Source organism: Arachis hypogaea, chromosome 6 (assembly GCF_003086295.3).
Source record: "Arachis hypogaea cultivar Tifrunner chromosome 6, arahy.Tifrunner.gnm2.J5K5, whole genome shotgun sequence".
In the NCBI taxonomy this organism is placed as follows: Eukaryota; Viridiplantae; Streptophyta; class Magnoliopsida; order Fabales; family Fabaceae; genus Arachis; species Arachis hypogaea.
This window is the reverse complement of record NC_092041.1, coordinates 23435321-23460984: the sequence shown is the minus strand read 5'-3', so window position 1 is coordinate 23460984 and position 25664 is coordinate 23435321. Positions and strand designations below refer to the sequence as shown.

The window sequence follows — 25664 nt, the reverse complement described above, 5'->3', positions numbered from 1 at the left end:
TAATATACTTGTTTTCTAACACAACTACTAAACGCATAAGATGAGGCCAATTAAATTGAAAAACGAGAGATTAGTTCTCAATAATATCTAATCGCATTCCTAATTATTCCCCTCGGTTTCTAACTTAATTGAGGCAAGAAGTATCAATGAGTTGGCAGCTCCCATCATAATCATAATACACTTCAACGGGTTGGAAGCATCCATTTCAACTACCCCTTCACAATAATACAAGTATCCCCAACCAACCCTTGCACCATAACAGATCATTAATAATGCTATTCATATTTACCAGGTATTATTATTTGTTTAAGCCTTTTGTTTTGTATGTAATCTAATAATTCGTTACATTGATGGGAAGTGTACCAAGAACTAATGCCGACAAGAATAGAATTGTAAGCTATAGTATAATTTGATGGTAGCATCAAATGAATGAGACAAAAGAACAAAATGTACATTTTATATCACAATAAAAAGAAAAAAAAATCAAGAACTTTAATAGATCGATGACACTCTTGTCCTTGATGGGTCTGTCATATGAACATCATGAATTCTTCCTTCCCCTAAGGGCAGCAAATAGTGAGAATGAAAATAATACATAGAGATAAATTTAATGTGTAAAGAAACTTTCACCCCAAATCAATAGGTTTCAAGAAACGTTAGATACACATAATAATTAATTAGGATAAATAAACAAATGAAACACTCAATTCAAATAAACTTGTGTCTTATTTCTTCCCTGATGTTTCCAATCCTACCTTCAATGTCTTCAACAATCCTTTCACTTTGGCAGTATAATCAACTGGCCGCACCGTTGCTCACGGCGAATTCTGCATTTAAACTGCTTTCTATCTTCGGTGGACCTGAATGCCGCCGGGGTGGTCTGGCAGGTGAAGCCGGAAAAGAAAGACGCTTCTTTGCAGTCCCAAAGGAACCCTTATCTGTTTTCCCATTTTCCATGGTTAATGGACTTTGACTTTGTGTCCTGGACTTGGCTTTTGCAGATTGAGTTGGCACCATGTAACTTGGAACTGATGGAGAGCTGGCAAGGCTCTCATCATCCCTCACTGATGATCCGGCGATGGAGTGCCTCCGAAACCGGTCTGACTGTACACTGACCATGCTTTTGGAGTCATCTTCCAAAACCAAGCTGCCCTTTGGGCTCCCCTTCTTCAGTTTCCTAGCGACTGCTGGAGAAGCCGGTGCCTTGGGAGGAGCCGAATGGGACTGGAAGCTAGGTGTGCCGGGATTTTGGCTGGCCGTTGGAGAGTGCGTTTCAGAATTTAGCTGGAAACGAGCAAATGATTTGCTGATTTCCCCAGCAGTAATGCTGCGGCTTGAGCTTTTTATGGATGAATGGTCGTGCAGCTCTTTATCCATCATGCCACGGCTCTCCCAAGGTCGAGCTGCCATCCATCGTTCCAGCCAACTCCAACCCCAGCTAGGATTGGTTGGATCCATGAACATGGGATTCATAGATTTAGATGAGCTCTTCCCGTTTTGCTGTCAAATCAAGATTTTAGCAAATATCAAACTCCGAACTTAATTTGTTTTAAAAATCAATAAACTTAAAACTCATTGATGTAACTTATATCACAGGCAAAGACTGTTATTCACTCAAAATATATATTTCAGGTAGCCAAGTACCACCATTGATGACAGGAATCAACCAAAAATAGAATCGGATTATGCAAAAATGAGACGAGACAGCACATGTTTAAGGCTCTGAAGATAGTGAATCCAAAAGGAAAAGGATCAATGAAAAACCTGATGAGTGAATGCATAAGCCAGTGCCCTTTCTCTTCTCATAGCAGCCTCATACTTGCCCAGTAACTTGGCTTCAATCTGTTCTTTTGATTGTAAGCTGTCATCCCATTCCTCGCCAATCTATCATGACAATTTGACAACAGTTAAAAAATTTTCCAAATACTATGTTATAAATTTAAATAAATAAATGTTCATATAAAAGAGCACACAATTAGAGATAATAAAGGAAATGAAAAAGCATACCCGCATGCTCTCGAGCTCTTTTGCATGCTTCTGCAAGAGCTGTCGCTGCAGAGCCTGATTCTCCTCTAACATTCTGATCCTCCGAGAACGAATCTGACCTTGCACACGAGCTAAAGTCTGCATAGAGCGAAGGGTACATATCGCTTGGCGCTTAACAATGGGCCCTTCCATCAATGACTTCAATCTGACCAGTCCTCTTAAAGCCCGCAGCGCTCTTCTTGCCTAAAATGATTTCAAAACCAAACTTAGTTTGAAAGGTAATGCAGATAGTAACATATCCTTTTGGCAGCCATTATTTATTACCAATTTACCATTGATGTCCTCAAAACTATATGCAATTAATATGCACAACCATAAAGAAATGTCCTTTTGTCTGGATTCAAGTATAAGAGTTTAAATTAGATCTACTTCTAAAGTAAAACTTCACCAGTAAACAAGAGATTGCCAGCCACATCATTTCTGTACCTAAAGATTAAATTACTCTCTCACCCCTTATTTCTGCATTTAATACTTGGAATTATTTATTATGAAAATGTTGTTAGCCACAGTAGCAACAGCTATATCGTGAATAGTTAGTTCATTTTGTTCCCACCATATGATTTGAAGGTGGAGGCATGGAGCTGCACTAACTGATGTTCATGAGTTAAAGGGCCAAATGAAGACAAGGGAGTTCTGTGTTTTTTTTTTTTTCTTTTTTTAAAGTCATTCTCATCAAATGTTGAATGAAATGAACTGTGACATAGAGGGAGCTAAAGGGAAGAAAAATAAAAATAATTCTTCAAAAAAAGAACATATATAAGGAATAATTTGTGTTTAAATCAAAATTAAAATGCATACCAAGTATCCCCGGAAAGCCGTTTGAATCTTAATTGCTGCCACTTCTTCCTTTGGTTTGCCAGAGAACCGAGTAATTGTATGACTGGTAGTAGCAGCTTCAACCCTAACCACTGGTGCCTGAACTGCAACAGCAGGAACAGGTTCCTCAACATCTGCAGAAGTTGCAACTTCAACAACACGATCATGACCGCTTTCAATTTCAAGATCAGCCAATTTAACATCTTCTGGTGGCAGAAGAGGTGGTGCTTTATCAGATTCCTGGTATGAGCCTGAACTCTGCAACTTCTGCTTCCCAAACCATTTCTTCTTTGATTTCTGCAGAGGAAGTTGGTTAATCTAAGAGAAGGGTATCAGAATAATTGAGATAAGTTATAAACATTATCCAAACCTGTTCTTTCTTCTCCTTTGAGTCAGGACTCAGAGCTTTCTTCACAGAAGAAAACCAATTTCCTTTTCTCCCCATATTCTTGGGCTCTTGGCCTTCCTCAATTTGATCCTTTACACCCAAAAAAGAAGGGCAAATTTTTAAGATCTCAAACCTCAAATTAAAAATAATTCATTTTTGAAGAGGAAGCAAATTCAATTACATTAAATGCCATTAAGATTAGGACTAACAATATTTGCTAATGAAAAGGAAGAGATCTCAAAAATTGTGTAACGCAATTTTGAAAACAACAAGCTTCTGCAAGAGAAATTCATCATAATCCCTAGCTGTCTATGAATTCCGAATTATAGACCCCAAAAATGAAAGTAGAAAAAAAAAAGGTAAAATCATTACAATTCACAACGGAAGAATGTTGAATCAGACAATAAAGCTACTGAATTATGCTTCCTTTTATAATTTCCAGCACACTACAATGTAGATTTATCTACTAACACCACTTAGAATACCGCTTCTATTGAAAGCTGAAATTGCTACAAATTCACATAAATTGCGAGGAATGAGAAAACAAAGAGAAAGATTCCAACTTGAGAGGATGTTGCAATGGCAATGAAGAAGATGTTTAACCTGAAGAGAAGAAACAATGGTAGATCTCAAGTATCTGATTCGGACCCAGTTTCTCTCTCAAGAAAAAGATTGCAACTTGAGGATCACTTTTCGCACCAAACAGCACCTTCTCTCTCTTCTTCTTCTTCTTGTTGTTGTTGCTGTTCCTCCCTGCAGAGAGGGAAAAATCAGATCTTGACAAATGCCAATAGAAGAGAAAAGAGGGAGCTTTGAATTATAATAAAGAGAACCAGCTGGTTTCTTTAGTGTTATGACCTTGCAACTGGGTTGGTCATGGTGGGTCCCCCAAATGTGTGTGTTGTGTTTTATTTATTTTACCTTTGCTTGTTTCGAAGCATCAAAATCGAAGTTAACGGTGTCTGTTACTAACTATCCATAATGACGATGATGATGTTCATGTGCTTGTTGCAGTAATTTTCACCTCCTCCTTTAACATAGTTTAACTGCTACTGTTGGAGTAGGGTTATTTATTGTTGGAAAAAATATGTTTCTTTTACATTTATTAACATTTGTTTGAAGCTACGGTTGTAGCATGTATTTTATTAGTAGGTATCCAATCCATTTCAATTCGGTCGGATAGAACTGTCAACTTGATTTGTTGCGAGTAGGATTAAATACAAAATGAGTTTTAGCATGGGTCGGATAAAGTGTGAGTTGAGTATCAACTTTATTCGACTAATCCATATCCTATATATGTATATGTATTTGTGTCCTGATTCAACTTTATGTAAACCGCGTCAGCTTATTATGGTTTACGATCTGTTCCACCCTATCGCGAATTACGAATAACACCCACTTAATCCTAATCCGTTATACCCTATCCGAATTTACGTTCAAGCTCACACAAGCATAAACCGTTACAGTCCCACCATGGTTTATGCTTAATAGAATCGAAGCATAAATTGTTACAGAATATAGCGGTTTATGAACAAACAAAATAAAATAGTAAATTACGTCAGAAAATAGAGTATTATAAAAAAAATTCAAAAACTTATAATTAAAACATCATTGATCAAACTTTTTTTAAACACTGTAGGACCACTCTTATTACCTCTACTTGGAGACCCCTGCCTCCCCTTTCACTCTCAAATTTGTTATATATATGGAAGAACTTGTTTAAGTATTCCTCCGAATTTTAATTTTGAGACATCCATCTCGACAATTAGACTTGCCTTAGAGTTTGGTATACTTAGACAAGAAATCTCTTTACCTATAATTTAAATTTTTTAAACTATCTTAGATATATCTTCTGTCCACAGAATAGGTTGTCTTCTTAATTTTTTATATAGAGGTTCAAATAAAATTTTTATTTCTGATAAAAATTTTGCTACATAATTAAGGCATTTTAAGAATCTCTATAGTTATTTTTTGTCAATAATCTCATCTCAAAATTTTTCTACAAATTCAATAGATCTTTTAATTGGAGTAATTATTTCTTGAAAAATCTCGTACTCCAAAAATTTTACTCTTGTTATAAATATTTTTATTTTCTTTCATAATATTGACAAATTTTTCTAGATGCTAAATATGTTGGTTAATTATTTAAAGTATACAAGTACGTCGTCTAAGTAAACTATAGTAAAATCTACATATGAGTAAAAAATATTATTTATAAGTAAACCACCCAAACCCTAACACACTTACACTCACTCACATACTTCTCACTCTCAGGCGCACACAACTCACACCTCACTCACCATCTTCCTCACTAAAAAACACACAAACACGGTTTTGAGAGGAAAGAAAGAAAGAAAAGAAGAAAGAAAGTGGGAAGAGAGAAGAGGGGGATCCAAGAGAGAGGGAGAGCGCCGAAGAAGGGGAAGCCGTCGCACCATTGTAACACCCTAACTTTTAGCATTTCATGATCGTACTAAAAATTCGAGCGCTACTTACCTCCTTTAATTATATACTATGTTTATTTATTATTGAGCCTTCATGAATACGAACCGAAACTCTTATTAAGAAAACGAAATGAGACTTTATTTTAAATCACTTAATCACAAAAGTATATATATATATATATATATATATATATATATATATATATATATATATAATTTTATATACATAGACTTATTTCAAAGAACCTCAATTACTAAAAACCAAAAGAATAAACAACGAGAAGAAAATAAATTCTAACAACTCAACTTGTAAATATAATCTTCTACACTCCTCTAGCTCCGCACTAAACTTTTGTACCTGTAACTAAAATGTGTGGAAATGAGGGGGTAAGAACTGGGAAGTTCTTAGTAGGATTAGGGTTAGAAGTTAAGTTTATTTTATATATACTTGGTCAGCAATAACAGTCAACAAAGTACAACCCAATTCAACAATTATAAAACACAAAATTCACACAGCCATTTAACACACCCACAATCACAGGAAACACACTCACAAACAAATATGCGCAAACAAGTATGATGCATGTCTATCCCTAATGCAGGTAATGAGCTCATCTGTCGGTTTCGACTCGCTCCCGACGTGACTCAGCAATTTTTGTCTGAGTTTGGTTTTCAGTGACGTAACCTCTGTAAGCAGCCTATGTCTTACAGGTGCGTCTCTCTTAAGCCGATGCATGCAAACATAACCTTTGTAAGCAACCTAAATCTTACAGGTGAGGCTCTCTCTAACCAATGTTTGTATCGATAACTTCTGTAAGTAACCTCTATCTTACAAGTGCGGCCATCCCCTGGATTAATCGATATATCGCTGGAAGCAAATTTCAATGGACTCACCACCATACCTCTGCTCACTTTCAACAGGTAAGCAATCATCTCAACTCGTTCTCAGTACCAAACAATATCTTTGCTTATCTCCTTTTCTTTTCGTTCTTTCTTTCTTTTCTTTTCTTTCTTTTCTTTTCTATGCTCTGCCCTCGTGTGACAGGAATCTCTTTCGTTAATACGTTCTTTTATTCCTACTCTCTGTTTTTCTGTGGTAGAGATTTTTTAGATTTTTTTAATATTTTCTTTTCTTCTTCTTTTCTTTTCCTTGTTTTAATACCATAAATCATCTTCACACTCTTCCTCATCTCTCCCTAGATGTTTTATGAAGAGTGAATCATAAGAATCTCAACTTAGATTTGTCTTTCTATAACTTTTAAGTAGGTTAGTGTTTAACTCTTCTATTCTGTTATAGTACAAATTACTAATATATAATATATTTCAAAAATACATTGATAATAATCTTAATAATAAATTAATATCAATAATAATGATTTTCTTTATTACTCAAAACTTATAACTTAAGCATTATTATTAAACTTTTATAAATTATTCAAAATCATTAAACTTTTTAAAATATTTATATTTTTACCCCAACATATTTTATAATTTATTAAAATACTCTTACATATAGTATAATTATTAAAAATATCTAAAAACTTATATAATTATAAATTTAACTTGATCTTTTTATAAAATTATATTTTTCACTCTAAAAAAATAAAAAATCTTAGTTGTTCTCTTTACTCTAAAAAAACGAAACCCTCTCTTTGCTTCTCATAAAAATTCTACTTGATATATAATTCCGTTTTCAAGTTTTTTGATTAGCGATTCTTTGTAACTTTTAATTTAATCTCTCGGCCATCACACCTCATCAATTTTTACTTTATTCTCAATGATATTTCAGTCCAAAAATTACCAAAACAATTCAGTCCCTGCTGATTTTATCACGGCCAAATCATGAACTTCACAAATACATCAATATATCACAGAAATTTAACATAAACTCATTCACTTATCAAATTTTTATTTAATTATTATAAATTTATCAAACACTACTTTCGTACGAAATTAAAATAACAGAAATTTCAAAAAAGTTTTTTGATTAAGTTGCTGAAGAAAAAATGTTAAAAATTATCTATATCTTTTAAAATTTTAATCAATTGAACTAGAAAAAAAGAGATATGTCACTATCAATTTTTATTGGGCAAAAATAACACCAACATATAAAAAAAAAAGATACAAATATTTTTATCGAATTAAATTTTTTATTGAAATTACAGATCGTAAATACCGGGGCCAAAAAATCAACGAAAGTCAGGGTTCTCTCTTTCTCTCTCGGTCACTTTCTTTTCTCTTTTCTTTATATTGGTTCGGTGATACAAATGAAGCAAGATGATAATTATGATGATTAATGAATAAAATGAGGTATGTGTCATGTTTATATTTATATATATATATATATATATATATATATATATATATATATATATATATATATATATATATATATAAAAGCCACGTTTGACTTTTATTAATCTTTGTTTTCTTTATGGCCTAAGCCTAAAGAAAGAGATCAGAGAAATTAACATTAGATAATAATGCTAATTAAGGTAGCATAATGTTTATCAAGGAAAAAAAAATATATATATATTTCTTTTCCGTTGTTATAGTATAGTAATGATAATAATAAAATAATAATAATAATAATAATAATTCTTTTATATTTTTTAAAAATATTTTATTATAATAAAAATTATTTAAAATTTTTAATAAATTTTAATTTAAAGTATTATACAATTTAATTTAATTATTTTTTGAAAAATATTTTTATTAAATAAAATAATAAATCATAATTAACTCATTATTTAATTTTCAAAAACTCGAGATGTTATAACCACCGCCGCACTGTTCAAGACCACCGCCTTGCCACAACCGCCGTCACGTCGTCGTTTGTGCCATCGCCAAGGAAACTGCGCGAGGAAGTGAGACGTGCGAAGGAGAGGAGGATGCGGGTCGCCGGTCCATCCACAAGCCACGTCCAGAACCGCGAAGAGAGGGAGTCGTGCCGCCTAGTCGCATCGCCGTTCTTGAAGCCCTTGCTGTCAGTTGTGCCGTTGCCGTCGCGTTCTGTTTCGTCGTCACCTTCGTGGAGGTCCAAGTCGCCAGAGCCCTATGATGAGCGGATATTTTATTCGCTTTTTTGCATCATTTTCATATAGTTTTTATTATGTTTTGTTTAAGTTTTATTATATTTTCATAGGTTTTAGTGCAAAATTCATATTTTTGGATTCTACTTTGAGTTGTTGTGTTTTATGATGATTTCAGGTATTTTCTGGTTGAAATTGAGGAGTTTTGGCAAAGTCTGATTCAGAGACAGAGAAGGGACTACAGATGCTGTCAGATTCTGACCTCCATGCACTCAAAAGAGCATTTTTGGAGTTACAAAAGTCCAAATGGTGCGCTCTCAACAACTATAGAAAGCTAACATCCATGGTTTTTCAGAAATATATAATAGTTTATACTTTACTTTGGAAATGAAGGCCCAAAACTGGCGTTCAATATCATGCCAGCCACCAACCCTCTTCCTGGCGCCCAACGCCCAGAAGGGAGCAACTAGCTTCCAACGCCCATTCAGGAGTCCAAAGCTGGCGTCCAACGTCCCAAAGGGAGTACCAACTCGTGGCTTCACTCAAGCTCAACCCAAACACTCACCAAGTGGGCCCAGAAAGTAGATTTTCACACTACAAGACTAGTTTATCTTATTTCTGTAATTCTTAGTTATCAGATTAGTATTTATAAGAGAAGATCACCCTTGTTTAGGGCTTCGTCAATCTTCTTCCCCCACTTTTACTTTCGAACATTCTGTAAGCTATGAGTCACTAACCTCCTAGGTTAAGGTTAGGAGCTCTGCTGATTCTTATGGATTAATAATATCACTATTCTATTTCAATCTATGCTTGATTTTATTTTAAGATGTATCTTCGTTCTTCATCCTAATGAATTGGAAGTGTAACTTGACCATCATCCCTATTTCCCATGGGTTCTTGTGAGTCCTTGACAAGATAGTACTGAACCACAAGCTTGATTATACATCTCTTAGACGGCTAATCCACGGCTTCGTTGGGTACTTGGAGACATCAGTGCAGTTGAGGTATGGGGCGATTAGGGCCTTTGTGGTATAGACTAGAACCAGGACGCATCATTTTCTGATCCAAAAGATCTGACCTTATCTATGGCGCTTTGAGTAGGATCACCAAGGGAATGGACTGCAGGAGCTTTACCCCATTCAGATTGGATGGCCGTTGACCCGGCATTTGATCTGAAGCAGAGGAGATTAATGACCGCTGACCCGGCGTTAATCATTTATAGCCTGTCATGGAATGAATCAATCAGAAGTTGGAGTAGATGGTGAGAAAAGTTGATCCAGAAGGAAGAAGCATCTCCGAAACCTCAACCGTTCTCTCATCACTGATTTCACATCTATCTAGTAACATTTTATTTATTTATCTGTTTTATGCGTTTTTCACAACAACTATCATCTTTTTGAATCGCTTGACTAGGATCTACAAGGTAGAAATTGCTTGCTCAAACCAACAATCTCCGTGGGATCGACCCTCACTCACCTGAGGTATTACTTGGACGACCCGGTGCACTTGCCGATCTATCTGTGCGAATATTGTGGAGTCAATTTCGTGCACCACTTTACGCTGCCTCTGCCACGCGAAACCCCGCTGTCGTCGCTGGAAAACACTGCCGGTAAGGTTTTGAGTATTGAGTTTCATTTCTTTTCAGGTTTCAAAAATGTTACAATCACTGCATGTTGTTTCAGTCGCCGTTGTCAGAGTTCTGGTCACTGATGTCGCTTAGGATGGCTGCTGGAGCTATCGCCAAACCTTTTCGGAGGCCGTTGTTGTTTCATTTTGTTACTACAGTAAGTATTTCTATTTCAGAGACCCAGTTACTATTCTGTTACGTGTATTAGAGTCTTTGCGATATTAATGGTTTTAGGAGTTAGTAACCAAGGTTGCATGTTGTGGTTTAAAGTTGTTTATGCTGTTGCGAAAGTGTGCGGGGCTGTGATTTGAAGCTGCCGTTGAATTCAGATCGAGAGGAAAGGAATTCTTTGACGCATTTGGGTTATGGGGTTCGACTTATCGAGGTAGGGGCTTTTTCTAAAAATTAATTTATTTTAAATGGGAATTGTTATAAATTGATATGATGTGCGAAACATATTTTTAGTGATTGTATAAGTCATGTGTATTGTTTCATTGTCTTGGATGGATATGAATGTTGTTTGACTGGATTATTGTTTGGTTTTGCTAAATGAACGGTTCTTAAAGTGTTTCTTTAAAGTTTTGAAAAGTGAGTTTAATCCGTTGAAAATGATTTGAGTTTGAATTGATTTCCGTGAAATATAAAAAAGATATGAATTTTTAGAATCAACTTGGTTTTGAATTGATTTAGTTTTGAACTCGTTGTAAAGTGTTGCAGAATGTTTGGTTGGGATTCAAAAAGGGTGACAAAGTCGAAGTTTTAGGGGAGGTGCTGTCGAAATTTCTATAAAATCCGAAACTTTAATTGAAATGCATTTATAAAATTACGAATTTAGGAATTATATTATTTTACTTGATCTTTTTAAGAAAATGATGAATTATGCTTTGAATTGAATTATTGAAAAGAGAGTTATGATTGAGCCTTATTTCTTAAGAAAAGACTTATATTTGGGGGTTGATTTAAATATGAGAAAGGTTTATATTTTGTTTGAATTTGATTAAAGAATCACATTCGGAGTTGTTTTAGTGGATTTGAATAAAATTGGATTTTGATTGAGTAACTCCGTTTGTGACGTTTTGTAAGAAGCTAGAGAATTTAGTTTTAAAAGTGAACTTGAAGGTGGTTCTGATTTGAATGGACTGATTTTTTTCTAAGCGAGTCGGTTTTGAAAATTGTTTGGGACTTCTGAATTCTTGTGATTTGATTTGATTCAAATTAAGAAAACAATGATTTTTAAGAATCTTTAATGAATTTAAGGAATTGAAATTTGGTAAATTCTCCCTCAAAATCTTGAGACTTTGTTGCAGTAATTAATTAATAACTCCTAATTTAAAGTGGTTAAGAAGATGGTTTAAGAATGAAATAATTTTTGAGGTTGGTTTGGAAAAATTAGATTGTGTCGAAAAGAATGTTATAAAGAGAAAGGATTTTGGTTTCAAAGTAAAGTGATATATGGCATGAATGATGATTTACTTGCTGTGGATTGTTGAGAAAGTGCGAAAATGATTATGAATGAATTGGAATGATAATGGAAATCAGCTTGAATTTGATTGTAATATGCCTCCAGGTAAGATGTAGTGGTGTTATCTACTTGCTCCAGGTAAGAGGTGAGAATACCAGGTAAGATGCAATGGTGTTATCCACTCGCTCCGGTTGAGAGTTTGAAACTCCGGGTAAGATGCCAGGGGGAATTTTATCGCTGCTTGCTCCGAGTTAAGAACTATAACACCACCTAGGTAAGAGGCAGGGTGAAGTTGTCCCCTGCTTCGGGTACGCGGGTAAGATGCAAGAGTTGCAGCATTATCCCACTTGCTTCGTGTTTGGTGTTCTGTCCAAGGTTAGATACCGGATATGTCGGGTTTGGCTTTATAACCGACAGATGAGACTCATCAGCCATAGGATAAGCATTCATCATATGCATCTATGTGACATTGTTTGGGTGTGCATACTGTAATTGATTTGCCTATGTGAATAATTATGTCTAATTGCTAATTGCTCTACTTGATGTAATTGCTAGATTATGTTTGAACTTTCTTACCTGTGTCTGTGACTGAAAATTAGTTGGATTGTGGTGAATTGGCTGTTGATTGAGTTGTTTGCGCCTATGGCCGTGATTGATTATGTGATGGGCCGAAGGCTGTGAATGGTTTGTGTTTTTGGTTTAGTAAAGCATGAAAAACTAAACTGGTTCAGCATAGACTTAGTGAACCTATGCTTAGAACAGTTTGGTCATTCATGCTGTTTAGGAAAAACTTTTAAAAAGGATTTCGGATTTTTTAATATAAATCTTTAGTTTTGAAAAGATACATAAGGCGGCTATTAATCACTGTACTTTAAGAATAGTTTTATTTTTACGTATCTTATTATAGCAAATCTCTAACCCTATACTGAGAACCAGCGAGGACGATGTTCTCACCCCCTACAGGTCTTTTCTTTTTCAGGATATGGACGACGAAGTTCGGAAGAGCTTATTACTTTTCTACTTACACGATATTTTGTATTATTTTAGTATTTATGTTTTCTCTCGCCTTTAACTATTCATAATTTGTAAGAGGGATAGAATTTATATTATGAAATGCTTGTACATTAAATACTATGTATATGTATGTATATGATTGTAAGTATGGACTTAAGTTTTGTATTAAATGGTCTTAAGAAAAATATACGATTTAAGTTTTAAACGGACTCCTATTTTAGTATTAAATATTTTAAGAGTCGTCGTAATACCTGAGTTATCAGAATTATATATATATATGATTGAATTATTTATATAGTCATATACTATATGTATACCAAATTAGTTACTCATATAAAATATATATTAAAAATATGTAAATATATAATTATTAATTTAATAACTAATTTTTAGTATAAATATTATTTTCACCATTTATAACATGAACAATGGCTCATTTTCTAAAAAAATAAAAAAATGAAGACATCAATTTTTTTCTAAAAATTTTATTATATATATATATATATATATATATATAATAATAAAGATAGAATTTTATTTTTATGAAAATTTGAACGATATCATATGTTGAGTTACTTTGTAAGTAAAATTGTTAATTATTTATATATTAATACAGGTATATTTTATAAATAGTATAGTGGTACACGAAATCGTGATACACAATTTCGTGCAGCTGACCAGCAAGTGCACTGGGTCGTCCAAGTAATACTTTACGTGAGTAAAGGTCGATCCCACGGAGATTGTCGGCTTGAAGCAAGCTACGGTCATCTTGTAAATCTCAGTCAGGCAGATTCAAATGGTTATGGGGTTTTGATAATTAAAAGAACGAAATAGAACATAAAATAGGATAGAAATACTTATGCAATTCATTGGTGGGAATCTCAGATAAGCGTATGAAGATGCTTTGTTCCCTCTGAGCCTCTGCTTTCCTATTGCCTTCATCCAATCATTCATACTCCTTTCTATGGCAAGCTGTATGTAGGTGGATCACCGTTGTCAATGGCTACCATCCATCCTCTCAGTGAAAATGGTCCTCTACGATTTCCCGCATGGCTAATCATCTGTCGGTTCTCGATCATGTCGGAATAAGATCCATTGATCCTTTTGCACACTGTCACTGCGCCCAACATTCGCGAGTTTGAAGCTCGCCACAGTCATCCCATCCCAGATCCTACTCAGAATACCACGGAAAGTCTAAACCTTGTCTGTGGTATTCCGAGTAGGATCTGGGATGGGATGACTGTGACGAGTTTCAAACTCGCGACTGTAGGGCGTGGTGACAGACACAAAAGAATAGTAAATTCTATTCCTACATGATCGAGAATCAACAGCTGATTAGCCATACGATATCTGTGCATGGTATTTTTCATCCGAGACGAGAAATTCGACAGTTGATTAGCCGTACAGAAGCTGTAGAGGACCATTTTCACTGAGAGGACGGGAAGTAGCCATTGACAACGGTGACACCCAACATACAGCTTGCCATGGAAAAGAGTATGAAGGATTGGATGAAGGCAATAGGAAAGCAGAGATTCAGAAGGAATAATGCATCTCCATACGCTTATCTGAAATTCCTACCAATGAATTACATAAATATCTCTATCTTTATTTTATGTTTATTTATATTTTAATTATTAAAACTCCATAACCATTTGAATCTGCTTGACTGAGATTTGCAAGATGACCATAACTTGCTTCAAGCCAACAATCTCCGTCGGATCGACCTTTACTCACGTAAGTTTTATTACTTAGACGACCTAGTGCACTTGTTGGTTAGTTTTGCAAAGTTGTGAAAAAGAGTGATATTACAATTGTGCGTACCATGTTGTTGGCGCCATTGAGATCACAATTTCATGCACCAGTGAGCTTGAACGTAAACCGTAGCAGGGTATAACAAATTAGAGTTAAATTGGTGTTGTTCGTAATATTCAATAGGGTGCAGCGAATTATATGAAAATCATAAATTATGGTAAGCTGCTGCAATTTACATAGAGTTGAATCAGGACACAAATATAACTTATTTCAAAAAGTTGTATTTGTGTAAATTTGATCCCCAAATGTTTTATTTATATAAATTTTTCTATTTGTGAAAACTCGCGGATAGAGTCCGATAATCTCGGATTGATAGTGGGTAGGGTTAGGATTGGGTTGTTCTCAATCCGCGGGTAGATTAGCGTTAAATTTTAGTAACAAATTCAACTCGCAGATAGGATTAGGATTAGGTTCATAGAAATGGGCATGGGTTTTTTTTTTGAAAAAAAAAAGAGAAATTTTAAGGGCCATCAGAATTTATTATTTTTTTATCATCACTTAGTCATCAACTCAATTCTTTTAGTATAGTTCATTTAATCTAGTAATCCAACAATATATTTATCCTAGAGCAATGCTACATGGCTAGCAAATATTATTATTTTTGGCCAACACTTGACCAACAATAATTTGTATCCATATTTATAGACGTTTTGCACACAAAGAAACATATAATTTGCACCTATATTTACCAAAATTTTGTACACGTGAATCAATACAGTTTACACCCACATTTTTTAAAGTTTGCACGCATGATTAGTAAAATTTATTTGTTTAAAGATAATTTAGTATTTGTGCTGGCCAAATAATAGTTAAAAATATTAAAAGTTGTTAGCCCTAAGAGTATTCCTTTTATCTTTATACTTTTAAACATTAATAGCTAACTGATAACTAAAAAAAAAATAAATTTGAATGAATCCTAACATTTTTTTTAAATAATTATTTTATTTTTATTTACTGAGATTTAACTTTCTCTTATTTTACTAAGGTCCATCTTTATTTTACTAAAAAAATAAATTTTTTATTATTTTATTTTAGAAAAAAAATTACTGAATGTTATAAAATAACTAAATAAATAAATAAGGAAGAGGTAACAAATATAAAATATGGAAATATAATTGGATAACTCTAGTAGTAATATTCACTAGAATTACTATATCAATATAATAAATATAATTAATATGTTTAATATATAAGAGAGAGAATAGTAAGAGAGAGAGAGAGTGAAGAATATTTGGTATTCTTATTGTTATTGTTGTGTCTTTCGTGAGAGGCAAAGCCTCTATTTATATACATACATAAGGTTACTTTGTCAAACCTTATTAAATGTAGTTTCTCTTGAAAATTGATTCCTTTAGTCTTGAGAAGGTTAGTCCACTCAATACATATGTGGTCATCCACATCTTCACAACACTCCTCATTGGATGACCATTTAAGATTATTGCCTCGTTAAAACCTTACTAAAGAAAAACCCAGTGGAAAAAAACCTTAGTGAAGGAAAAAGAGTACAATATCCTTTAGTGATGGGGACTGCCTCATTAAAAACCTTGTCGAAAAAACCCAATGGAAAAAAACCTGACCAAGGAAAAAAGAGTACAGTCTCCCCCTTTTGTCGACATCAGTTGATGTCTCGAAATCGGCGCATCCCAATCTCATGTACCAATCTTTCAAAGAAAGATTTTGGGAGTGACTTTGTGAATAAATCTGCCAGATTATCACTTGAGCGAATCTGTTGGACATCAATTGTCCATTGATTTTGAAGATCATGAGTGAAGAAGAATTTGGGAGAAATATGCTTTGTTCTATCGCCTTTGATATATCCACCCTTAAGTTGAGCAATGCATATTGTATTATCTTCAAACAGGATAGTTGGAGCTATCTTTTGATCAGTCAGTGACGATCGGAATTCTATCGGTAAAGAATTTCATAAAATTAATCGCGTTGTAAGTATAGTTTCTAAACCAACAGAAAATCCTTTTGTGCAAAACTTTGGTTGTCACAAGTAACAAACCGCTAATAAAATTGATAACTGATGTATTCAAACCTCGGGTCGTCTTCTCAAGGAATTGCAGGGAGGTGTTCTTATTATTGGTTATGAGTTGTGTAAATTGGGGTTTTGGGGATGAGAAATAAGAAGAGTAAATTGTAGAGAAATTAGAATAATAACAATAAAAACTCTTGGCAATGTATGAGAATTGGAAGTCCTATCCTAGTTATCCTTATCAATTGTGATGAGAATTGGCTTTTGTTCCCACTTGGTCAACCTCTAACTATGAAGGTTTGTTAAGTGGATAAATCAATATGAATCCTCAAGTCCTAGTCAATTCCTAAAGAAAGACTAGAGTTAGTGGAATTCAAGTCAATTAGCAACTTCTAATTATCAATAACAAAAGAGTTTGATAACTCAAGAGTCTCTAATTACTCAACCAAAGCCAAGAATATAGAAAGCTTAATAAAAATCATATATCTGAAATACCTCAAATTATATTAAATAAAAAATCAAATTAAACATAAAGAGTTCATAAACCAAATTGAGAAAATAAATAAAAGGAACATTGAACCTGGAAATTAAGAAGAAGAAATCATAAATCCTTTAAGAGGAATCCTAATCCTAAATCCTAAGAGAGAGGAGAGAACCTCTCTCTAAAACTACATCTAAAAACCTAAAATTGTGAATTTGTATGAATTGTTATTGACGAATGGATGGATTCCCCACTTTATAGCCTCTAATATGTGCTTCTGGACTTGGATGTGGGCCAAAAGAGGGTTCAGAAATCGCTAGGAGCGTTTTCTGCAATTTCTGCACGTGGCGTCTGTCACGCGTACACATGGGTCACGCGTTTGCATCATCTGGAGTTTTTCTCTTCCGCACGTCCACATCAGTTACGCGTCCGCGTCAATTGCATTCTGCTCGAGGCATGCGTCCGCGTCGTCCATGTGTGTGCGTCGTTTGTGTTTTGCGCTAAGCACGCGTCTGCATCGTCCATGCGTTCGCGTCGCTGCTTTTTTCTTCAAAACTCCATTTTTGTGCTTTCCTTCCAGTTTTGTATGTCTCCTTTTTGTCCTCTAAGTCATTCCTGCCCTATGAAACCTGAAATCACTTAACACACATATCAAGGCATCAAATGGTAATAAGAGAGGATTAATAATTAGCAAATCTAAGGCCAAAGAAGCATGTTTTCAATCAAAGCAAGAATTAGGAAGGAAAATGTAAAACATGTAATTAGTATGAATAAGTGTGCAAAGACTTGATAAAAACCACTCAATTTAGCACAAGATAGACCATAAAATAGTTGTTTATCAGTCAGTCCACATGATAACAGAATATATTAAATCAGGCTCCTCAACCAAAAACACTCGCGACTAGCTTCATGAATTGCTAGTATTTCAGCATGATTAGAGGAGGTTGCTGCTAGCGTCTGTTTCGTGGACCTCCATGATATAGCTGTACCACCATATGTGAATAGGTATCCTATTTGGGATCTCCCTTTATGTGGATTAGACAAGTATCTAGCATCTACATAGCCAACTAATATTGACTTGGATCCATAGGGATAAAACAATCCCATATCAACCGTTCCATGAAGATATCGAAAGATTTACTTGATTCCACTCCAATGTCTTCTGGTTGGAGAGAAACTATACCTTGCTAGTAAATTCACCGCGAATGATATGTCAGGTCGCATATTATTAGCAAGATACCTTAGCACTCCAATGGCACTAAGATATGGTACTTCTAGACCAAGGATATCTTCATTTTCTTCTTTAGGACGGAATTGATCATTTTCCACATCCAAAGATCTTACGATCATTGGGGTACTCCAAGGATGTGACTTATCCATATAAAATCTTTTCAAGATCTTCTCTGTGTATGTTATTTGATGAATAAAGATCCCATTTTTTGTATGCTTAATTTGCAGGGCGAGACAAAATTTAATCTTTCTAAGATCTTCCATCTCAAACTCTTCTTTTAGAATTTTTTATAATTGTTAGTATCTCTTTAGGAGTCCCAATGATATTTAAATCATCAATGTACACAGCAATTATAATGAAACCAGATGCAGATTTCTTTAGAAAATGCATGGGCAGATATCATCATTCTTGAATCCAATTTTGGCCATATACTCAGTAAGACGATTATACCACATTTGTCCAGATTGCTTTATACCATATAAAGATCTTTGCAATTTAACTGAGTATAACCCCGGCGAATATTCATTGGATGGTTTAGATATCTTTAATCCTTCAGGGACTTTCATATAGATATCCCGATCTAATGAACCGTACAAATAGGCTGTTACCACATCCATTAAATGCATATGAAGTTTATGATATGCAGATAAACTCACCAAATAATGCAATATTATCGCATCCACTGCAGGGGAATACGTTTCTTCATAATCTATACCGGGCCTTGAAAAATCTTGTGCCACAAGTCGAGCTTTGTAGCGCACAACTTCATTTTTCTCATTTCATTTTCTTACAAATACCCACTGGTATCCAACAAGTTTTACATCTTCTGCTGTACGGACTACAGCTCTCAAAGACTTCACGTTCTGCAAGTGAGTCTAACTCAACCTTCATGGCTTCTTTCCATTTTGGCTAATCATTCTTTTGTCGACATTTTTTGACTGATCTTAGCTCAAGATCCTTACTTTCATGCATGATATTCAATGCCATATTATATGCAAATATTTCATTGACAATTGTCTTATTTCGGTTCCATTTCTCTCCTGTAAAGACATAATTTATCGAGATCTCGTCATTTTTACAATTTTTAGGTACCTGAACGTCTTCTGGCGTTAAAATTATATAAGAATTTTGGACAACTGCAGGTGTCTTTGCTATGTCTTTTCCAATAGGAATAGAATTTACCTCTTTTCTCTTTCGAGGATTTTTGTCTTTGGAACCGACAGGCCTGCCACGCTTCTGGCGTGAATTTGCTTCAGTGGCTACTTGTCCTACTGGGACATCAATTTGAATTGGAGCATTTTCAACTGGTATATAAGATTTGGTTATCCTCTTTGTATCAGAAAATGCATCAGGCAATTCATTTGCTATTCTTTGCAAATGTATAATCTTTTAAACTTATAGTTCACATTGCCTTGATCGAGGATCTAAATACATCAACGATAATGCATTCCAATTATGTTCCTTTTTAGGAAGCTTATTCTCTCCCCCTAATGTTGGAAATTTTGATTCATCAAAATGACATATATCGCACATATATCGCACATCCAATTATTCTTAAATTAGGAAGCTTCTTTGGGGTCCTATTTTAGTGCGATTAGGTGGTGCAATGGGAACATATATCGCACACCCAAATATTCTTAAATGGGAAACATTTGGCTACTGGCCAAAAGCTAATTGCATAAGGGAGAACTTATGGTAACTCATTGGCCTCAAATGAATAAGTGTTGCGGCATGTAAAATAGCATGCCCCCAAACTGAAGTTGGGAGATCTGTTCTCATAAGTAAGGGTCTAGTAATCAATTAGAGGCATTTAATAAGTGATTCTGCTAACCCATTTTGTGTGTGCACATAAGCTACTGGATGTTCAACACTTACTCCATTAGCCATGCAATAAGCATCAAAAGCTTGGGAAGTAAATTCACCAGCATTATCAAGACGAATTACTTTGATTGGATTTTCTGGAAATTGTGCTTTTAATCGAATAATTTGAGCCAGTAATCTCGCAAACGCCAGGTTGCGAGAAGATAATAAGCACACATGTGACCATCTCGAAGATGCGTCTATCAGGACCATAAAATATCTAAAAGATCCACAGGGTAGATGAATAGGTTCACATATATCACCTTGAATCCTTTCTAAGAATTCAGGGGACTCAAATCCAATCTTTACTGGTGATGGCCTTAAATTAACTTCCCTTGAGAACATGCAGCACAACAAAATTCACTAGATTTAAGAATCTTCTGGTTCATTAGTGAATGTCCACGGGAGTTTTCAATAATTCTCCTCATCATGGTTGTTCCCAGATGACCCAATCTATCATGCCAAGTTATGAATTCATTTGGGCTAGTAAACTTCTGATTTACAATGGCATGTGATTCAATTGCACTAATCTTGGTATAATACAACCCAGATGAAAGTGAGGGTAACTTTTCTAATATAACCTTTTTATTTAAATCATGAGTTGTGATACATAGGTACTCATGATTTCCCTCATTCATAGTCTCAATATGATATCCATTTCGGCGAATATCTTTAAAACTCAACAAGTTCCTCAGAGACTTGGTAGATAATAGTGCATTATTTATTATAAATTTTGTTCCTCCAAGAAACAAAATTATAGCTCTTCTGGAGCCTTCTATCACATTGTCTGAGCCAATAATAGTATTACCATATTCTTCTTTTGGTACAAGATGGGTAAAATATATATCACTTTTAAGAATAGTGTGCAAACTTGTACTATCCGCAAGGCAAATATCTTCAAAATATCTCATTGCCATTTTTCTTCAAAGACAAATGATAATAATAATAAAATGAGTAGAAGTACATGTACAGTAAAATTATTCACATAAATACTTAACAAACACATATCAAACTATTCCATCATTGATTAAATAGCCAATATTTCTTTTAGAATCCTTAAAGAAATTAGATATATCATAATGAGTGGTGGAATTTTGATCAGTTGAAACAAAATTTATTTCCTTTTCTTTGTCATCCTTTTTTAAGGATGCTTGATAAAGATCAACTAGGTGCCTTGGGGTACGACAGGTACGTGACCAATGGCCCTTTCCACCACAACGGAAGCATTTATCCTCAATTGATTTACTTTGCCCATTGTTCCTTTCTTTATCCCACTTCTGGTGAGATCCTTTCTTGTGAAAATAATTCATTTTCCTTCCATAATTTTTCTTGCTACTAAAACCTAGTCATTTAACTCTTCTGGGGTAATGATTTGCCACATTTACTTCAGGAAATGGGGCGGTGTCAGCTAGGCGCGCTTCATGATTTCTTAAGAGCAACTCATTGTTGCGTTTAGCAACAAAAAAGCAAGAAATTAACTCAGAATATTTTAAATTATTTTTCTCGATACTGCTGCTGCAGGAGCACATTCGAGACATGAAAGGTCGAGAAAATTTTCTCTAACATATCGGGCTTGAGGAAGTATCACCGTCTTTTGATGATTATACCTTTCTTCAAGGTCTTTCCACAGATCTGCAGGATCTTTTAATGTGGGATATTCATTTTTTTTTCAATCATATGTCAAGATAACGACAAAAGAAAAGTATGGCTTTGGCTTTATCTTTCTAGGATGTATTATTTTCAGCTTCAATGGTATCTCCAAGATACATTGAATCAAGATGAATTTCAGCATCTCTATCCATGATAAATAATTATTTCCAAATATATCAAGAGCATTAGATTCAAGATGAGAGAGTTTCAACATAATAAAAATTTGTTACCTGGAGTATTTCTAAAATTTGATCAGAGTCTCGTGCTGATAATGTGTTATAAAATAACTAAATAAATAAATAAGGAAGAGATAAGAAATATAAAATATGGAAATATAATTGGATAACTCTAGTAGTAATATTCACTAGAATTACTATATCTATGACTTTTTTTATTCTGATTGGGTATTATTCATAAGTCAATGCTAATTTTTATAATACTGATATTCCTTTTCCATTGATATGCACTTACACTATCTTCTATTACCCACGCTCTCTTCCCCATTGTTGCAATTTTTGCACTATTGATATGTCATTTGCTTCCACTATTTTTTCACTTGAATGTTGTAGCTACCATGTAATTGAGACCTTTATTATTTGGTATTAACACCCATATTTTATTTATGTTCTTATCTTTATTTTTGGGTTACTTTCCTTCCTTTTTCTCTTCTTTCAGGATGGCCACCATGAAGAGAGAGAAAAAGCTTCTTAATGGGGAGACAGGCAAGTCAATCTGCACAATCTATAGAGAAAGGCATCAGTCGGAGCAGCCCGTCCACTTGTACATCTTAGCATGCACCGAGGACGATGCAATCTTTAAGTGTGGGGAGGTCGATACCAATCTCCACGGGTTAGTTATTCTCTTCTCAACACCAATATTCTATTTTTTTTTGTTTGTTCATTGTTGCATTGCATAATAGATTGCATGTGTAGTTGATTGTTTGCATTTAAGTACTACTTGGTTGAAAAGTAATAAGTTTCTTTTTCAGACCCTATTTTTGAAAAATTTCACTAATTTAAATTAAAAAATTAAAATTTTATATGTGTTAAATTTGTTTGAAGATTGTAAATTGGAACATGGTTTTTGAGACAAAGAACACACAACCTGCGAGATTTTGAGCTTATTTATATGGTTACATTATTTAACCATAAATTTGTATTCTTGTGTGTTTTCTTCTCTATAATTGCAATCTTTACTTTGTTCCATTCTATATGTCCACTATTTAGTGTATTTACATGCTTGCGTATGATTGAGGCCATATTTGATTATTAACTCACTTATCCCAAATAAAGCCTACCCTTTTATGTCACCCTTGTTAGCCGCTTTGAGCTTTTTAATCCCCTTCTGTTCTATAACTACATCACTAGCCTTAAGCAGAAAAACAAATTAAATATCCCAATTGAATCTTTAGTTAGCTTAAGATAGAGGTTGTGCATCAACCAATTGTGGGGAAACTGTGGGAACATGGGTTAATAAGGGAATGTATCATGTTTCTAATTTATTTGAATATTGAGAATTTGGGCACCTGCTCATAAAAGACCAAAATAGAAAAATAATGGAAAATCCATGTGCATTAATAAGTTATGTTTCAAATAAAAAAAAGAAAAAAATAAATAAATAAATAAAAAATATTTCAATAAATAAGTAAGTGAATAAGGGGATAAAATTACCCCAATGTTAAGCTTCAATAAAGATCAATGCACATGTGATAAAAGTAAAGAAATATAAAAAATTTGGTACATGAGTATGGGAATTATACAAGAGTGGAAATTATGGGTAGCTAGGTGTGATTTTTAGAATTACATAGAGTGTGTGTGTATGTTAGATGAAAGCTTAGGTTAGTCAAAGATTCATATTATAGCTCACTTGGCCATACATATATCCTTACCTTTGCCTCAGCCCCATTACAACCCTGAAAAGACCTCATGATGTTTGCATCGGTATGCTAAATATTTGTTGATTGGTTAGATGAAGAACAAGGTTGAGCAAGCATGACTAGGGAAGAGTAGAGTGATTGACCCTAGACACTTGAGAGTTAGAGTGATATACACTACCAGTAAAGGTTCAGTGCTTAATTCTATGTTCCCTGCTTTAATGGGCTATCTTCTTACAAGTTTACTTGCTTTTTATTGTATGATTTTAATTAGTAGAATTTGGTTTGTATTTGTCTTGAAGAACTTGTTTGCTTTTAACCAAGTAATATCTTAGTACGTAGTTGTATTGACATTCATAGGTTGCATTGCATACTCTCTATCATTCCTCTTCACTCCTTTATAACTTCTCTTGAGCTTAGCATGAGGACATGCTAATGTTTATCTGTGGGGAGGTTGATAAACTACTAGTTTATGGTTTATCTTGTGCTCAATTGAGTGGTTTTTATCAATCTTTCATACACTTGTTCATACAAAATGCATGGTTTTACATTCTCCTACCTAATTTTGTACTATGATTGAAAACATGCTTCTTTGGCCTTATATTTGCTAATATTAATCATCTCTTATTACCATTCGATGCCGTGATATGTGTGTTAAGTGATTTCAGGAATTACAGGGCAGGAATGGCTTAAAGGATGAAAAGGAAGTATGCAAAAGTTGAAGGATTACAAGAAGTTGAAGGAACTGCAAAGCTGTCAGCCTGACCCTCTCACACTAAAACGACCATAACTGGAGCTACAGAAGTCCAAATAATGCGGTTCTAGTTATGGTGGAAAGCTAACGTCCGGGGCTTCAATTTGATATATAATTTACCATAGTGGCTGTATAGTTAGGTAACGCGAACGCGTGTTCCACGCGGATGCGTCGCAGTGACGAAAATCAGCGTGGCAGATTTCACAATCAGCGATTTCTGGCCTATTTCCGGCCAAATTTCACGCCCGGAAAACACAGATTAAAGGCTGCAAAAAGGAGAAATAAAGAGAGATGACTCATAATTCACTTTTCATAATTTAGATGTAGTTTTAGAGAGAGAGAGGCTCTCTCCTCTCTCTTAGGATTAGGATTAGGATTAGGATTTCTATTAGGATTAGGATTTCATCTTCTTCAATCACAGGTTCAATGCTTCTTTTATTTATTTTCACAATTTGGTTTATGAACTCTTTATGTTTAGATTGATTCTTTATTTAATATAATTTGAGGTATTTCAGACTTATGATTGCTCTCTTTAATTTATGTTATTGATACTTTCGCTTTATCCAAATTATTTTCATTCGAGTAGATTTCCTTCCCTCTTGGCTTTGGTTGATTAATTGGTAACTCTTGAGTTATCAAACTCATCGTGATTGATAATTGATACCTTTGCTGATTGATTTAGATTCCTATAACTCTAGTCTTTCCTTAGGAGTTGACTAGGACTTTAGGTGTTAAATTGATTTATCCACTTGACTTACCTTCATAGTTAGAGGTTGACTGAATGGGAGCAAAAATATAATTCTCATCACCATTGATAAGGATAACTAGGATAGGACTTCTAATTTTCATACATTGCCAAGAGTTTTTCTTTGCTATTGATTTAATTCCCTGCAATCTATTTTTCTCATTCAACCTTTCAAAAACCCAAAAAATAATGTTTTTCATAACCAATAATAAATCATACTTCCCTGCAATTCCTTGAGAAGACGACCCGATATTTGAATACTTCGGTTTATAAATTTTATTGGGTTTGTTACTTGTGACAACCAAATGTTTGTACGAAAGGATTTTCTGTTGGTTTAGAAGCTATACTTACAACGCGATTATATTTGTGAATTTCTTTACCGACAGGAAATTCCGATCGTCAAATACTTTTCTTCATAATCTATACTGATCCTTTGTGAAAAACCTTGTGC

At 34.3% G+C, this 25664-nt stretch overlaps 1 protein-coding gene across 1 annotated transcript; it reads right to left on the bottom strand.

The window, feature by feature from the left end:
• Window positions 1–430: 430 nt before the first annotated feature.
• LOC112696470 (protein IQ-DOMAIN 2) lies at window positions 431–4220 on the bottom strand. Its single transcript, XM_025749262.3, has 6 exons — window positions 3854–4220; window positions 3233–3340; window positions 2845–3159; window positions 2008–2229; window positions 1765–1884; window positions 431–1500 (listed from the first exon to the last, which is right to left on the bottom strand). Exons 2-6 carry the CDS (start codon window positions 3305–3307, stop codon window positions 796–798), a joined length of 1437 nt encoding a protein of 478 aa, XP_025605047.1. The 5' UTR covers window positions 3308–3340; window positions 3854–4220; the 3' UTR covers window positions 431–795.
• Window positions 4221–25664: the final 21444 nt, after the last annotated feature.

What these genes read in the sequence shown, in the direction of transcription:
- LOC112696470 (XM_025749262.3), bottom strand. Translation starts at nt 3,307, where the DNA reads ATGGGGAGAAAAGGAAATTGGTTTTCTTCTGTGAAGAAAGCTCTGAGT. An exon ending in AAGAGCTCGAGAGCATGCGG is followed by an intron (nt 1,885 to 2,007) that starts GTATGCTTTTTC and finishes TTGTCATGATAG; the next exon opens with ATTGGCGAGGAATGGGATGA. An exon ending in CTTATGCATTCACTCATCAG is followed by an intron (nt 1,501 to 1,764) that starts GTTTTTCATTGA and finishes TTGATTTGACAG; the next exon opens with CAAAACGGGAAGAGCTCATC.